The sequence below is a fragment of the Pongo abelii genome, chromosome X (assembly GCF_028885655.2).
Source record: "Pongo abelii isolate AG06213 chromosome X, NHGRI_mPonAbe1-v2.0_pri, whole genome shotgun sequence".
Classification (NCBI taxonomy): Eukaryota; Metazoa; Chordata; class Mammalia; order Primates; family Hominidae; genus Pongo; species Pongo abelii.
Genome location: NC_072008.2, coordinates 40,871,368 through 40,888,529, shown reverse-complemented (window position 1 = coordinate 40,888,529; position 17,162 = coordinate 40,871,368). Strand labels below are relative to the sequence as shown.

The window sequence follows — 17,162 nt, the reverse complement described above, 5'->3', positions numbered from 1 at the left end:
CCCCAACCCTGTCCCCACATGCAGAATTTCGTGAAACACAGAGACTGCCCATAAAGAGGACTTCTGCTTTAATGCCAGAGAAGATAAAGGGGAATCTTCTAGAATTCCACTAATGTGCCTGTTTTGTCCAAGAACTGACGTCTTCAGAATCTTTGATAGTGCTTTTAAATTTCTTTGCATTTGAAACCTCTATCTAAAGCAGGATTCAAACACTTCTAAACACCTACTTTGGGGTTCACCAGTAAACACTCTGGAACTTTCCGCATCCTTCAGACGCAGGGACAGGGGAAATTTTTCGGTCAAATCGTAGAGGGCAACCTCTGCTATGTAGATGATGGCCTTAGCCTACTGCCCCACCACCCCACCCTTCTCGTTTCCCTTTTCTCGGCTCTGTGGTTTAAGAATCCGTAGGAACCCCCAAGATTCCTAGGGGAATACTCCGAGCTGCCGCTGTTGACCACTGACCCCTCACCCCCAGCTCTAGCTAGCATTCAATAGAGTGATAGGTAACCAGTTTTGCAAACTGCCATTTCCCCCGTTTTTAAGGATAACAAAAGGAGGAAAGAATGATTTTGTCGTTTTACCTATTTACCTAGAATCCAGGGTTGATGGCAATTGTCCTCAGAATTGTTTATCCTGTCTCCATGGCAGATTCTATAATTGCTCTCCGTCACCAAGAGATCCTAGGTTCCCTTGAGGCCACACTGTACCTCACGACATTCATTTAAAACCCACTTCGAAACATTTCCCTCAGTAGAAAGAGCCCCCAGACTTTTTCTGATGCACAGATTTGTGACTGCACCAAGTTGTGAGTCATGTGTGATACTAAGCAACCCTGTTTGCTCTGGACATCCGAAACAAGTAACAAAAATATGTTCCCAAGAGAGCTTTAAAAAAAACCAAAAAAGCTACGAGTTAGTGAATACTGTGAAGTGCTTTTCATTCAGTCTTCCTCCCCCATATAAACTATCTTGAGTTGCAGGTCCTGTGAAGAGAAAGACCAGCTAATCCACCCTCCCCTTCTAAAAATCATTTCCAGTTTACAAAAGAGGCAACACTCCAGTTCAATGTTACTTTGTATTTCTTTATTAATCAAACTGCAGGTTTAAGTCAGACTCGCACTGTTTTAGAGTCAAAACCGAAGTCTTCATCGGTCTTTTTTCAGGAGGAATGGCAGTTCAGTGCTTGTGACCTGCAGAGATGAAATCAGGCCCTCTCAGTTCTTAAGAAGCTTGTTTCGGGGGCTGGGAACCCGGGCTGGTGGCAGCGGCGGCGGTAGCCAGAGGGTCGCGGGCTTGAGGGTCGCGGGCTTTAGCCTCGGCGCCGCCGCCGTAGTAGTAGAGTAGGTAGCGACTGGCCTGCACACTCTGCGCCATCACGTTGGTACAGTGGCACGCCATCAGCAGCAGGTTTCGAGGCTGTACGAGGTAGGCGAAGCGCATGAAGATCGCCGAGTACAAGATGAGCGCTGTTGTCATGCGGCCACTGATGATCTCTGGCGACGCCTTCATATCTTTAAAGGCAGCCAGCGGAAGGCCCCAGTTGAACGCGGGACCCCAGAAGTGAGTGCTGCTCACGTATTCCCGGAACTCCTTGCTCTGGAAGTTATCTCTCATCTTCCGCCACAGTACCGCCACCCTCGCCATGATGGAATAGCCGTAGGCGTGCCTACGGACCAACAGCCAGACCACAGCGAAATAGAGCGCAAAGCCCAGTACCCGCAGCCGACCCTGACTGGGCACACGCTTGCGACCTCGAGCCTTCGCGTGGCTGCCACAAAGTGCGCCGACAGCACGTGCCGGTGTTCTGTCGGAATGAAAGGGCGTGGTTTCACCCTGGCGCCTTCGCGTTGACTGCCGTAAAGTGCGCCAGACGGCACATGCCGCTGTGCTGTTGGGGCGAAAGGGAATGGCCTCACCCGCGGGCCTTTGCCTGAATGCCGTTAAAGTGCTGCAGACAGCACGTGCTCCTGTTCTGCGGGGGTGCAAGGCCGTGGCTTTGCCCTCGCGCCTTCATGTAACCGCTGTAAAGTGCTCCAGACTACATGCCAATGTTCTGCGGGGATGAAAGGGCGAAGCTTCGCCCTTGCGCCTCAGCATGACTACTGTAACGTGCTCCACAAGCACATGCAGCGGCTCTGAGAGAGTGAAGAGGCCTGGCCTCCTCCTTGAACTTTTGCCTGACTGCCGTAAAGTGCTCCAGACAGCACCGGCCGCTGTTCTGTGGGGGTGAAAGGGCGTGGCTTTGCCCTTGTTCAGACGTGACTGCTGTAAAGTGCTCCAGACAGCACGTGCTGCTGTCGTATGTTCCTGTGGGGGTTAGGGGAGGGGCGCAGCCTCACCCTTGCACTTTTGCGCTTTCCATGGACTGCCACAAAGTGCATACAGCATGCGTGCATGTGTGTGTCCTCTGGCAGAAGTGGAACCACAGCCTCAGCCTTCGTTCCCCACAGGGCTGCAGCTGCTTTTAAGTGCCGAGGGTTACTCGTGCCACCCGGAGAGGAGAGGGTCAGGCTACCTGCTTCTCAGCCATGCAAAGGAAAACTGCTTGTTCTGCCTAGTCCCTGGACAGTGTTGACTAGATGTTGATAAAAAATTCCTCAACCAGGTTCAGAATTTTAGCCCTTAACACAATTTGCCCGAGTGTTACTTGCAGATATAGTGACATTTCACTTTAACATTTTAGCATCTGTCTCTTAAAAACAAGGATGGACCCCTACTTAACCACAATGCAGTAATCCACACTATAATATGCAGAGCATATTTAAATTTTATAGCTTTACGGCTGTTTTTTTTTTTTTCCTTCTTGTTGGAGGGGGAAGTCAGGACTCAATCAAAATTCAAGTTTAGTTAACTCCTTTGATTAATATTTAATCTAGAAGAGTTCCCTAGCTTTTTGTCTTTCATGACATGGACATTTTTGAAGAGTCCAAGCTCGTCGCTTTTCAGAATGTCTTTAAGTTGGATTTGTCTGTTTTCTCATTAGATTTAGGTTAAACATTTTTTGATAAAACAACTTCACAAGAGATGTTGTATTCTTAGTGCATCACAATGCGCGGTACATGATGTCACTTTGTTCCAGCATTGGTGGTACTAAGTTCGGCCACTTGGTTAAGAAGTTATCCGCGGAGAAGCTGCGAAGATGGCGGAGTGAGGCGTGCGGCTGTAAATTGGCCTCTGGGCCGGGGGCGAGCTAGCCCCCGGGAGGCCGAGTGCATCTGTTGGACTGTGCGAAGAGAAGTAAAAAAGAGATCGGCCAGAGGAAAGGAACTAACCGAACATTCTTCCTCCCTATCTTGCAGAGGGGAGTGGTCATCTACACTAAAGCAAAGATTCCTTATCACAGGAAGAAAATTTTCCTTGACTATTAGGGGCTTTTATATTTATCTCAAAAGCAAAATTCTGAACTCAGGACTTGGCAAATTCAATACAGAGGAGCTCCTAGGATTCCAGTTATCCTGCCAACTTCTCCAGGAAGAAAGAAACAACTTGCATAGGTCTTCTGCTGTTTGCTTAATTATAAAGACATCATTTTGCAAGCTGAAGGCCGAGTTTCATTTTAAACAGGTGCTTAGGTGGTGGTATTCGTGAATACTTTTCATTCCAAGCAAGAAGACTAAACAAGTAGCAAGTATGGATGACTTCAGGGTTTAAAAAAAAATGTCTTCCAGTTTCAGCCACTACCATGATAAGCACAGTAGAGACTACAGCAGTAAATTCCAAATATGTGTTTCTAATTTGACGTGAAAGATACTAAAAAATTATATATTTAAATCCCGGCTCATCCTGTGACATAGATTTACTGAATAAGAACAAAGGCCCAATTTTAAACAAAAACCTAGGTCGGGTGCGGTGGCTCACGTCTATAATCCCAGCACTTTGGGAGGCCGAAGTGGGCGGATCACCTGAGGTTGGGAGTTTGAGACCAGCCTGACCAACATGGAGAAACCCCGTCTCTATTAAAAATACAAAATTAGCCGGGTGTGGTGGCACGTGCCTGTAATCCCAGCTACTTGGGAGGCTGAGGCAGGAGAATCGCTTGAATGCCAAGGGGGCGGAGGTTGCAGCGAACCAAGATTGCACCACTGCACTCCAGCCTGGGCGACAGAGTGAGACTCCCTCTCAGGAGGAGAAAAAAAAAAAACTTTGGACATAGAGGAGTCGGCGGCGGAGAGAGGAGGATGAGAGAATTTTCCATAGAACTCCTTTTCCCTAAGAAAAAGAAGCAAAAATGCCTCGTGCAGTGCCATCTGACTTTATGGTGTTTCACATTATATAGTTACATTTTTTGTAAATGCATAATATTAACTATTTTCCTGCAACCCAAGGTGGATACTTGGATGTTTTATTTTATTTTATTTATTTATTTTTGTGGCAGAGTCTCAGTGTGTTGCCCAGGCTGGAGTGACTGGTGTGATCTCTGCTCACTGCACTCTCTGCCACCCGGGTTCAGGCGATTCTCCTGCCTCAGCCTCCTAAGTGGCTGGGATTACAGGTGCGTACCACCACACCTAGCCTGATTTCTTACTCTAGATATTAGGCGTAATGTTAGGCTGAAAAGGCTGGGACTCAGGTATTTTCCCCAGGTGGGACTGAACGTTCTCATCAGAGAATGGGCCTCAGAAGCAATGTTCCCAAACTTGTGGTTGGGTCATTGTAGATTCAGGGTGTGGAAAAGAAACCTCAAACAAGAAAAAAATTACAATAAGAAATGGATTTTCTTTTTTTCCCACAACAGTTAAAGGTTATAAAGAACAGACTATCGTAGAAAACTGTCCTTGCTTCCACATCGGCAGAGGACCATTGTATGTTTTGTCAGGTCTTTATATAAGAGTGAAACCTTTATTTATGCTTCTTTGTGAGTAGAGAATAAATTTTAAAACTAATTAGATGAAATTAAGAACAGCGAGTATTGGAACATCTCTGTGTTTTCCGGAATGTTTACTCAGATCCATGAATGCTGTGATGCTGGGAACTTAGGGCGGATTCACCAAAATTTGAGAGTGATAGAAATGGCCCAAAATGGGAAATGTTGAGCACTCTTACTGATTAGTGAGATTGGTCAATCAACCCATTGGAAATGGGTAAAAAATACTTTCAGTAAAATACATATTATATATAAAATATTTCTTTTTTTGAGGGCAGCTACTGAGTGAGTGATAAAGCATAGTAGAAATAACTTTGGTTAAAAGTAACTCAAATTTTTCTCTAAGTAATCTACCTACCTCCTGATGTTTTTCTTTAATATTTTGGAATTGTTCAAGACAGAATGGAGCCTACCTATATGGGTTCCACTAGTATGTTGAAAATGTCATATCATGGAGAATTTGTACCTTCCAGGTGTCTGTTACCCATCTTCTCTGTGTACTTCTGGCATCTTTTTTGGTAGGATCATTTGGCAGGGGGTAGAGTACCTGTACTTTTGGCACCATTGAAACCAGCTCTGGCCCACTTGTTTGAATAGCTATCAGACTCAGTGTCTCCATATGCTTTATATTTTTTCAGTCCACAGTTGAAAGAACCAGTGTTTAATGTTCTTTGAAATTGTTTCTGTATCTTCCATGGTTCAGACCAGATGCATTTAACAAAATGAATATATTAAAAAAAAAAAAGTTATCCGCCTGGTTTCTCCATTGTAAAGCTACCTTTTTCCTTCAAATAATCCAGGGGGAGCCGCCTTGAGAGTGTATGGATATTCTATTCTCCAACAGTTTTTTTTTTTGAGACAGAGTCTCGCTCTGTTGCCCAGGCTGGAGTGCAGTGGCACGATCTTGGCTCACTGCAACCTCCATCTCCCGGGTTCAAGCAATTCTCCTGCCTCAGCCTCGCTAGTAGCTGGGATTACAGGTGTGTGCCACTATTCCTGGCTAATTTTTGTATTTTTCGTAGAGACGGCATTTTGCCACGTTGGCCAGGCTGGTCTCGAACTCCTGACCTCAGGTGATCTGCCTGCCTCGGCCTCCCAAAGTGCTGGGATTATAGGCATGAACCACTGCTCCTGGCCTCTCCTTCACCTAATAGTTTTGATATCTGTGGATGCAAATTCTTTAATGACAAAACTGGTGATTATTTTTCCAGTGCTTTCTGTTTTTTCCAGTAAAAACAGCAACTGTTGGCCAGGTGCAGTGGCTCATGCCTGTAACCCCAGCAGTTTGAGATGCTGAGGTGGGAGGATCACTTGAGGTCAGGAGTTCGAGACCAGTCTGGCCAATATGGTAAAACCCCGTCTCTACTAAAAATATAAAAATTAGCCAGGTGTGGTGGTGCGTGCCTGTAGTCCCTGCTACTTGGGAGGCTGAAGCAGAAGAATCGCTTGAACCCCAGAGGCAGAGGTTGCAATGAGCTGAGATCGTGCCACTGCACTCCAGCCTGGGAGACATAGCAAGAATCCATCTCAAAAATAAATAAATAAATAAATAAATAAATAAATCAAACAAAAACAGCAACTGTTGAAAAGTGATTGAATATGCATTGAAATACTAATGGTTTATGTAGTGATTTATACACAAGCCTATTGTACCTTTAAAATGAATATTCATTATCTGTGTTCATTTACACCCCAAACATTTTACAAATATGGCTTAAAAATATATAGTATAGCCATTCCTCCAAAGGAAAGTGGCATAATTTTTAGATAACCCTTTTAAAATGCGGAGCTTCCAAATATGGATGACTGGTATACTGTTGTAAATCAGGTCAGTATAAGTTTGAACTAATAAATCAGCAAGCATGTATTGAATGACATTTTAGGCCTACACTGCCAGATGCTCCAATGTCCTAAAAGAAATAGAAGCTACCGCTCCTTTTCCACAGAAGCTTTCAGTACTTACAGACTGTCTCACGTAAGTTACTTGGTTTTGATCACCTATTGCTGTATAACAAATCACCCCCAAACTTAGTAGCTTAGAACAACAATCTTTTCTTTTACTCCCAAATTCACCATTTGGGCAGGACTTAATAGGGACAGCTCATCTGTCCCATGCATCACCAGTGGGGATATTTCAGCCTAGGGCTTGGAGGATCCACTTTGAAAATGGCTCACTCACATAGCACGTTGATGCTGGTTATTGGCTGGGAGCTCAGCTGGGGCTGTTAACTGGGGCCAGTTTCTCTCCATGTGGATCATTCCACAGGGTGCTTAGGCTTCCTCACAGTATGGTGGCTGAGTTCCAGGAGTAAACGTAACAAGAGAATCAAGCAGAAGCTATCGGGTAGGCAGAATTCTAAGATGGCCCCAATGACCCTCACCCTTGTATAATCTTCCCTTGAGTGTGAGTGGAACCTATGAATATCATTAGACATTATTCCCATGATTACATGACAAAAGATTTTGTAGATGTAATTGAGGTTTTGAGTCAGTAAATCTTACAATAGAGAGATTCCCCAAGTGAGCCTCCCCTAACCACAGGAACCATTTAAATCTGGGTCTAGAGGTCAGAGACCAGAATTCAGAGATTCAAAACATGAGAGGGATTTGACGTGAAGGATATTCTCCATAGCCGGCTTTGAAGATGGATGGCAAAAAATGCAAGCAGCCCCCAGCTGACCAAAGAAACAGAGATCTCAGTCTTATGACCATAAAGAACTGAATTCAACCAACAATGTAATGAGCTTGAAAGCGGGTCCTCACCTCAACTCTGGTCCTTCAAGAACTCAGTCCAGCTAACGCCTTCATTTCAGCTGTGTGACACCCTGAGCAGAGAACCAAGTCATGCTGCGCCTAGAATTCAGACCTACAACACCATGAGCTAATAAATAGGTATTGTTTTAAGCCTCTAAGTTTGGGGTAATTTGTCACATAGCAATAGAAAACTAACGTAAGCTATATTGGTTTTTATGGACTTAGTCTCAGAAGTCAACATGACATCACTTTTTCCGTAGCCACAAGGCCACCCAAATTCAATGGAGGGTAGATAGACCCACTTCTCAAAGTTATACTTCAAGAAGAGCATAGGAGCTGGGTGCAGTGGCACACACCTATAGTTCCAGCTACTCGGGAGGCTGAGGTAAGAGGAGTGCCTGAGCCCAGGAGTTTGAGACCAGCCTGGGCAACAGAGCGAGATCCCATCTTTAAAAATACTTTATTGATTGTTTGAGATCTGGTCTCACTCTGTCGCCCAAGCTGGAGTGGAGTGGCACAATCACAGCTCACTGCAGCCTCAACTTCCCAGGCTCAAGTGATCCTCCCACCTCAGCCTCCCAAAGCATTGGGATTACAGGTGTGAGCCCCTGTGCCCAGCCACACACACATACTATCTATCTATATATATATACACACACGTATATATACATATACACATATGTATATATGTATACATATATACATGTGTATATGTATATACATATATGTGTGTATAAGCATACACGTGTATGTACATATATGCATACACGTGTGCGTACATATATGCATACACGTGTGCGTACATATATGCATACACGTGTGCGTACATATATGCATACACGTGTGCGCACATATATGCATACACGTGTGTGCATATATGTGTACATACATGTATACATATATGTGGGTGTGCATGCATGTATACATATATGTGGGTGTGCATGCATGTATACATATGTGGGTGTGCATGCATGTATACATATATGTGGGTGTGCATGCATGTATACATGTATGTGGGTGTGCATACATGTATACATATATGTGGGTGTGCATACATGTATACATATATGTGGGTGTGCATATGTATATATATAGAGAGAGCATATAAGATAGGAAATATTGTTGTGTCCACCTTTGAAAAATGCAATCTACCATATTACTTAACTTGAAGTCACATAATTATAGAAATTTGGAGTTGAAAGGATCTCATGGATTATCTGTAAAATGAGGATGATAGTGGTACCTACCTCATGGCAGTGTTGCAAGGTTTCAGCATGTTAATCCACAGTAAGTGCTTACTATAGGGCTTGATATATAGTAAGTGCTCAGTGTATATTAGCTGTTGTCATTATTATCATCCAATCCATCCATCTCATTTTACGAAGGAGGCATGAGGCCTTGAGATCATGTCATCTGTCATGGTGACACAGCGAATTCATGGGAAACCAGGATTAAGGTTTCCTATTTCTCACCTCACTCCTCTACACAAATTACTGTAACTTCTGATGTGTTTATGTCTTTCCAACTATGTAGTTAAATTCCTTTAGGCCAGGGAAGAAATCACCAAATGAAATATTCCTTCTCTCTCCAAACCTTTCTAACATGTTGACTGGATGTGACCCAAATTGAACAAGACAAGGCCTGCCCACCCAGAGGGGCATTTTACAGAAAATTTAGAGAAATGGAGGTACAGACGATGTGTATGTAACTTTCCTGGTAGACGCTTGGCTGTGCCTTTGTATAACATATGTGTCTAGTAGACATTTGTTGATTGTTATAATCATGACAAATGTGCCAGACCTACACTAGAAATAGAGGGTAAGATATTATCTTGGAACTTGGCCAGTAGTTGAAGGGATAGTTAGAGGTAAAAGGGTCTCCAAGGTGGATTGAGAAGATTCAGGGCTAGGATTCAGCAAAACTGTAGAGGATTTTACGTGTCTGAAGCAAAGGTAGTGACGAAACAGGTTTAGGATTAGAGAACATCCGTAATGTTGTCCAGCGATTACCTCTCCTCACAGGTAAATTAGTTCTGCTGTACAGTTCACTGTGCTTAATAGATGAGACTGAACAGCTAAAGATTTATCATTATTTCAAATAATATTTATTTGCCATTAATGCTTTTGGCATTTCTGCTCTCAGTGCTGCCTCACAAACGTGAAGCTGTCAGGTCCTATGTGACTCAATCACGAGACATGGCTGGCAAGTTTACTGTTATCTTTCAAAGGAAAATGCCGGGAGAAGACAAGTAAATACAACGATGGCTTCATGCCTTTTCCCAGTTGTGAAAAATGTGCATTGCACTCTTTCTTCTAACCAAGATTCTCGGTCACAGTTCCTACGAAATCCTGCTTGATGGGAACGACCCTGGACCTACACAAATCTTCAGTGAAGTCCAGTGCAGCAGACCATAGAGGTGGCATTATTTAATTTTAATTGTTCTTTGTAACTTTTCATTTTGAAATAATTTCAAGCTGAGAAAACTTAGAAAAGTCTAAAACAGGTATAACAGAGAAAGAAATGCTCAAAAGAGCTCCCATATACCGTTCACCTAGATTTACCAACTGTTAACATTTTGCCGTATTCGCTTTACTCTTCTCTCTAGCCAAAGGGTATTGGTGTTTTTGTTTTTGTTTTTTTCTTTGAGACAGGGTCTCTCTGTGTCATCCAAGCTGGAGTCCAGTGATGCAATCATGGCTTACAGCAGATTCAACGTCCTAGGCACAAGTGATCCTCCCATCTCAGCCTCCCAAGTAGCTGGGACTACATGTGCGCCACCATGCCCGGCTAATTTTTGTATTTTTTGTAGAGACGGGTTTTGCCATGTTGCTCAGGCTGGTCTTGAACTCCTGGGCTCAAGCCATCTGCCTGCTTCAGCAAAGTGCTGGGATTACAGGTGTGAACCAGCACCCCTGGCCCTTAACAGTATTTCTTAAGAGCATCAGTGTGTATTTTCTTTTTTCTTTCTTTTTTTTTTTTTTTTTTTTTTTTTGAGAGGGAGTCTGTCTCTGTCACCCAGGCTGGAGTGCAGTGGTGCGATCTCAGCTCACTGCAACCTCCACCTCCTAGGTTCAAGGCGATTCTCCTGCCTCAGCCTCCCAAATCTCCAGCTGGGATTACAGGTGCCTGCCACCATGCCCGACTAATTTTTGTATTTTTAGTAGAGATGGGGTTTCGCCATGTTGGCCAGGCTGGTCTCGAACTCCTGGCTTCAGGTGGTCCGCCCTCCTCAGCCTCCCAAAGTGCTGGGATTACAGGCGTGAGCCACCGTGCCTGGCCTCAGTGTGTATTTTCTAAGCATATAGACTTTTGTAAACTTTCTTTTACATTATCACAATACACCCATCAAAATTAAGACATTTAACATTGATATAATACTATAATCTACAATCAGTATTCTTATATGACCAATTGTCTCAATAATGTCCAATGTAACAATTTTGTTTTTCTAGTCTAGGATCCAGACTAGGATTACACATGGCACTTAACTGTAATGTCACTTTAGTCTCCTTTAATCTAGACCAGGTCCTCTACCTTACTTTGGCATTCATGACCTTGACATTTGTTTTATTTTTTTGAGACGGAGTCTCACTTTGTTGCCAAGGCTGGAATGCAGTGATGCGAATGCAGTGATGCAATGTCAGCTCACTGCAACCTCCACCTCCCAGATTCAAGTGATTCTCCTGAGTAGCTGGGATTACAGGCATGTGCCACCAGGCCCAGCTAATTTTTGTATTTTTAGTTGAGACGGGGTTTCACCATGTTGGCCAGGCTGGTCTCGAACTCCTGACCTCGTGATCCACCCACCTTGGCTTCCCAAAGTGCTGGGATTACAGGCGTGAGCCACTGCGCCCGGCCAACCTTGACATTTTAGAAGAGTTCAAGCCTGCAATTTGGTAGAATGCCCCTCAATTGGGTTCATTCAATGTTTCCTCATGACTACTTCTATGATCTGAGTGTGTATGCCTTCCCCCAAAATTCGTAGGTTGGAACTTAACCAACCGCCAAGGTGATATTCAGAGGTGGGGCCTTTGGGGAAGTGATTAAGTCATGAGGGCACCACCCTCATGGATGGAATTAGTGCCCTTATAAAAGAGCTGGAAGGAGCTTGTTCATCCCTTCTGCCATGTGACGACACAGAGCGAAGGAGACATCTATGAAGCAGACAGTGAGCCCTCACCAGACACTAAATCTGCTGGCATCTTGATCTTGGACTTCCTGGTCTCTGGAACTGTGAATAGTACCTTTCTGTTGTTTATAAATTACCCAGTCTAAGGTATTTTGTAATTGCAGCCCAAATGGACTAAGACCGCTACCTTCAGGGTGTTCATTTTTGGCACAAACATTACAGCAACGACATGTCCCCAGTGCCTCACACTGGGAGGCATGTGATATCTGGTTATTAGTGATGTTAAGACAGTGTTCACCAGGTTTCTCTACTGCTAAGTTAGTATTTTTCCCTTTATAATTAATAAGTAATTTGTGCAGAGATACTTTGAGACTATGTAAATATCTATTTCCTCATTAAATATTTAACCTTCTAGTTTTAGCGTACATCGATGATTCTTGTCTGAGTCAGTATCACTCTAATGATTGCAACATTATATTTTTTAAGTGATTTTCTGTCTTGTGGTTTAAAACAATAAGAATCAGAAATGTATTTCATTAAATTTGCCATGGAACGCTGGCCAACATTTACAAAAACATACCTGCTTTTGAATTATGGCTGTGAAACAAAACACTTAGGAATTGAGTAGTTTATGAAACTTTTTTTTTTTTTCCCATATCCTGTACTGACTTCCTGGAATATTTTGCTGTTAAATTCTACCAAAGGGAATAAATAGCACTGTGGCTCAAGAGACGCTGAATGAATAAAACAATAGGCAGATACATTGGCTTGCTATTTTCAGTTACTGCTGAAAGTAATTTTAGAGCCATCTGTGGCCCTGATTCTAATCTTTTGCCTTTTTCATTGTTTTTCTCATGTGAATACAATGGCTGAAGGCTGTATGGTTATCCAGCATCTTCCAGTAGCTACAAGAACGTTAGTTAAGTGTATTGTGTATCTCAGTTTCTCTAGCTATAAAATGCCCCTTGTCATTGTAGTCTGGTCTCCGTCCCCCAGTACAATGAACTGGCAGGAGGGAATGGGTTGTGTTCAGCCCCCATTGAACCATGGTTTCCTCCAATCTTTTGTTTTGTTTCTCTGTCTTATTCCAGATTAAAGGGGACTACCGGCTGGGCGCTGTGGCCCAGGCCTGTAATCCCAGCATTTTGGGAGGCTGAGCGGGGAGGATTGGTTGAGCCCAGGGGGTTCAAGACCAGCCTGGGTAACAAAGCGTGACCCCATCTCTACAAAAAATATAAAAATTAGGGCCAGTCGTGGTAGCTCACTCCTGTAATCTCAGTACTTTGGGAGGCTGAGGCAAGTGGATTACTTGAGCTCAGGAGTTTGAGACCAGCCTGGGCAACATGGCAAAAACCCTGTCTCTACCAAAAATACAAAAAAATTAGCTGGGCATGGTGGCATGGGCCTGTGGTCCCAGCTACTAGGAGGCTGAGGTTGGAGGATCGCTTGAGCCTGGGAGGTGGAGGTTGCAGTAAGCTGAGATCATGCTACTGCACTCCAGCCTGGGTGACAGAGCAAGAACCTGTTTCGAAAAAAATAAATAAAATAATAAAATAAATAAAAAGATTTTTTTAAAAAAACAACAAAAATTAGCTGGGCATGGTGGCACACACCTATAGTCCCAGGTACCTGGGGGGCTGAGGTGGGAGGATCACTTGAGCCTGGGAGGTGGAGGCTGCAGTGAGCCATGATTGTGTCACTACACTCTAGCCTGGGTAACAGAGCAAGACCCTGTCTCAAAAAAAAAAAAAAAAACTGTTTAAATAGCCTGCTCTTTATCAGACTCCCTCCCCCATAGATTTAGCATTCATCAGTGATTCTTGTCCAAATCAATATTTACTGTCCAATCAATATTTACATATACATACATGTACATATTATATATACATATACATAAATACACCTATTATATATACATATACATACATACGTATATAAACATATATGTACATATATACATATATACATATACATATACGTGTACATATACGTACACATACATATATACATATGTATATATGTATATGCACATGTACATAGATGTATATATGTATATGCGCATGTACATAGATGTATATGTGTATATGTGCACATATACATACACATATATGTATATGTACATGTGCACATACACACACACATATATGTATATGTATATGTGCACATATACATATATGTATATATAAACAAATGTATTTGTGTATACATATGTATACACATATACATTTATACATATGTCAGTCAGCATTCTAATATAAGGAATACCCTTCTCTCCCCATTAAGTTGCTTATCTACTTATTATCAATATGGTCATTTTATTCACTGGATTGTAATCTATTCATTTCATTTTATTCAGTGGGTTATAATCTATTACTGTCCTCTTAATTTTGATGTTGAAATTGGCCCAACTTTGGACAGTGGGAGCCACTTGAAGCTGTCTCCTTTGACCTTCTAGCATTAAAACTACACAAAATGGTCTACTCTTTGTAGTAGTGCTGTTTCCTCCCTTATTTATTCCATTCTGTCTACTCCTACATCTTATAATTAACTTTATTGTTTTCTGGTTTATATTTCCTATGTTTCTCTTTACAAAAGTAAGAAGATACAGGTTGAGCATCCCAAATCTAAAGGCTGAAATCCAAAATGCTCCAAAATCCAAAACTTTTTGAGACATGACACATGAAGGAAATGCTTACTGAAGCATTTCCAATTGTGGAATTTTAGATTGGGGATGCTCAACCAGATTCCAAAGTCCAAGAAAATCTGAAATCTGGAACACATCTGGTCCCGAGCATTTCAGATAAAGGGCAGTCAACCTGTATATGCATGTTTCCTTATTTCCCCTGTCTTACACAAACAGTAACAACAGAATAATACTACTTTTTTCTTTTTCTTTTTTTCTTTTTTTTTGAGACAGAGTCTCACTTTTTTTTGAGACATAGTCTCACTCCAGACAGGGTTGCCCAGGCTGGAGTGCAGTGGCGTGATCTTGGCTCACTGCAGCCTCAACCTCCCGGGATCAAGTGATCCTCCCACCTCAGTCTCCCAGGTAGCTGGGACCACAGGCATGCGCCACCATGCCTGGCTAATTTTTGTATTTTTTGTAGAGACAGGGTCTCCCAATGTTGTTCAGGCTAGTCTTGAACTCCTGGACTCAAGTGGTCCTCCTGCCTCAGCCTCCCAAAGTGTTGAGATTACAGGCGTGAGCCACCACGCCCAGCCAGTGGTATTCTTTCTAAAAATGTATAACCTGAGTTTAATCATTAGCAAACATCAAACAAACCAAAACTGAGGGACGTCCTATAAAATAACCGGCCAGTACTCTTCAAAGGTGGACTGTGTCATATGAAAGGAGACTAAGAAAACATGGTATCACAATGCGTGCTCCTGGACTGGACCCTGGTCTAGTAAAAGGGCATTAGCAGGACAACTAGCAACATTTAAACAAGGTTTGTTCCTGTTGCTTGCAACAAACTGGCTAACACTATCAATGGCACAATGCTGGGTCCAAGCAGAGTTCCTTGAGTTTAGTACTAAGATTGTAGCTTATATTTATTAAGCATTCACAAACTTTGTGTTCTCCTACTGAATGCTAACTTTTATAGACCTGGGGTATTACTACCCCCATTATATAGATTAAAAATGCTGATTCAGAGAGATTAAGGGGTTTGCCCAAGATTGTTCAACTTGTAAGTGGTAAAGCAGTGAACTGAATTCACCTGTATGACTCTTGATGCATTTTACTCACAATGCTTTTTACTGATGGCCTTCCCCAACGACTGTATTTTCCGAAGAAAACACAGAATAGTCAGTCATTCTGTCATGAAAAGGCTAGAAAAAAACCACCTGTGCCCAAAGTTAGAAGGCTTAATGCCACTGTACGACTCAGTCGGCATGATCATCGACCCTGGTTCCTACATGGAAAGTTGTTGGTTTGATCGTCCATTAAAAAGTTAAATTTAGGCCGGGCGCGGTGGCTCATGCCTGTAATCCCAGCACTTTGGGAAGCTGAAGCGGGCAGATCACTCGAGGTCAGGAGTTCAAGACCAGCCTAGCCAACAGGGCAAAACCCTGTCTCTATCAAAAAATACAAAAACTAGCCAGGTGTGGTGACGCACACCTGTAGTCCCAGCTACTCGGGAGGCTGAGGCAAGAGAATCACTTGAGCCCGGGAGGCGGAGGCTGCAGTGAGCCAGGATCGTGCCACTGCACTCCAGCCTGAGTGACAGAGCAAGACTGTGTCTCAAAAATAATAAAATAAAATAAAATAAAAAGTTAAGTTTAGAGTGGGACACAGTGGCTCACACCTGTAATCCCAGCACTTTGGGAGGCTGAGGCGGGCAGATCACTTGAGACCAGGAGTTCGCGACCAGCCTGGCCAACATGGTGAAACCCTGTCTCTACTAAAAATACAAAAATTAGCCAGGCATCGTGGCAGGTTCCTGTAATCTCAGCTACTTGGGAGGCTGAGGCAGGAGAATCACTTGAACCCGGGAGGCAGAGGTTGCAGTGAGCCGAGATCGTGCCACTGCACTCCAGCCTGGCTGACAGAGCAAGACTGTCCCCCTAACAAAGTTAAGTTTAGGCTGGGCGTGCAGTGGCTCGTGCCTGTAATCCCAACACTTTGGGAGGCTGACGCTGGAGGATTGCTTGAGCCCAGGAGTTCAAGACTAGCCTGGGCAACATAGAGAGACCCCATCTCTACAAGAAATAAGCCAGGCGTGGTGGTACACGCCTGTGGTCCCATCTCCTTGGGAGGCTGAGGTGGGTGGATAGTTTGAGCCCAGGAGGTTGATGCTGTAGAGCTGTGATTGCACCACTGCACTCCAGCCAGGGCAACAGAGTGAGATACAGTCTCAAAAAAAAAAAAAAAAAAAAAAGTAAGTTTACAGTTTCCGTATTACTTGGTATCAATGAAAATGGATTCAGATTATTCCTTCAAAAAAACACATAACCAAAGAAAACAAAAATCAATTCTATATTATTCCTAATAGAATTAGGCCATAAGCAATATCTACATATGCAGAATCTCAGATATTTTATAAACCTGGAATAGTCCACCAATGAGATGTGAAGTGATTGGGTTTTCTCTTTTGTCAGTGGAATCGTCTGCCATGAGTCTGCCTTTTCTGCCTCTCACACAAATCGACACTGTGATTTATGTTCCTGAACAAATTAGACTTAATTTAAGAGCAAATCATCAGCAACAGGTATAATAATCTTGGCAGAACATTTATTTTAATGAATTGCTCTCTGCCTAACATAGATAGAAGGATGCTGATGCCATTTACCCTATACGGATTAGTGCTGTCATGTAATTAATTTTTTTTCTTCCCCTAGAACTTAAAGTCTCATCAGTTTTAAATTAAAAAGGCATTGGTTTATTTCATATTTAATCATAACAATCTAACTT

The 17,162-nt window shown here is 43.0% G+C and overlaps 1 protein-coding gene across 1 annotated transcript; it reads right to left on the bottom strand.

Moving 5' to 3' along the window:
• Positions 1-1,062: 1,062 nt before the first annotated feature.
• Positions 1,063-2,060, bottom strand: MPC1L (mitochondrial pyruvate carrier 1 like). The gene has a single exon (XM_002831543.4). The coding sequence runs from the start codon at positions 1,644-1,646 to the stop codon at positions 1,224-1,226; it is 423 nt and encodes a 140-aa protein (XP_002831589.1). The 5' UTR covers positions 1,647-2,060; the 3' UTR covers positions 1,063-1,223.
• Positions 2,061-17,162: the final 15,102 nt, after the last annotated feature.

Bases quoted from the DNA above. Each gene is read 5' to 3' on its own strand.
- MPC1L (XM_002831543.4), bottom strand. From the start codon at position 1,646: ATGGCGAGGGTGGCGGTACTGTGGCGGAAGATGAGAGATAACTTCCAG.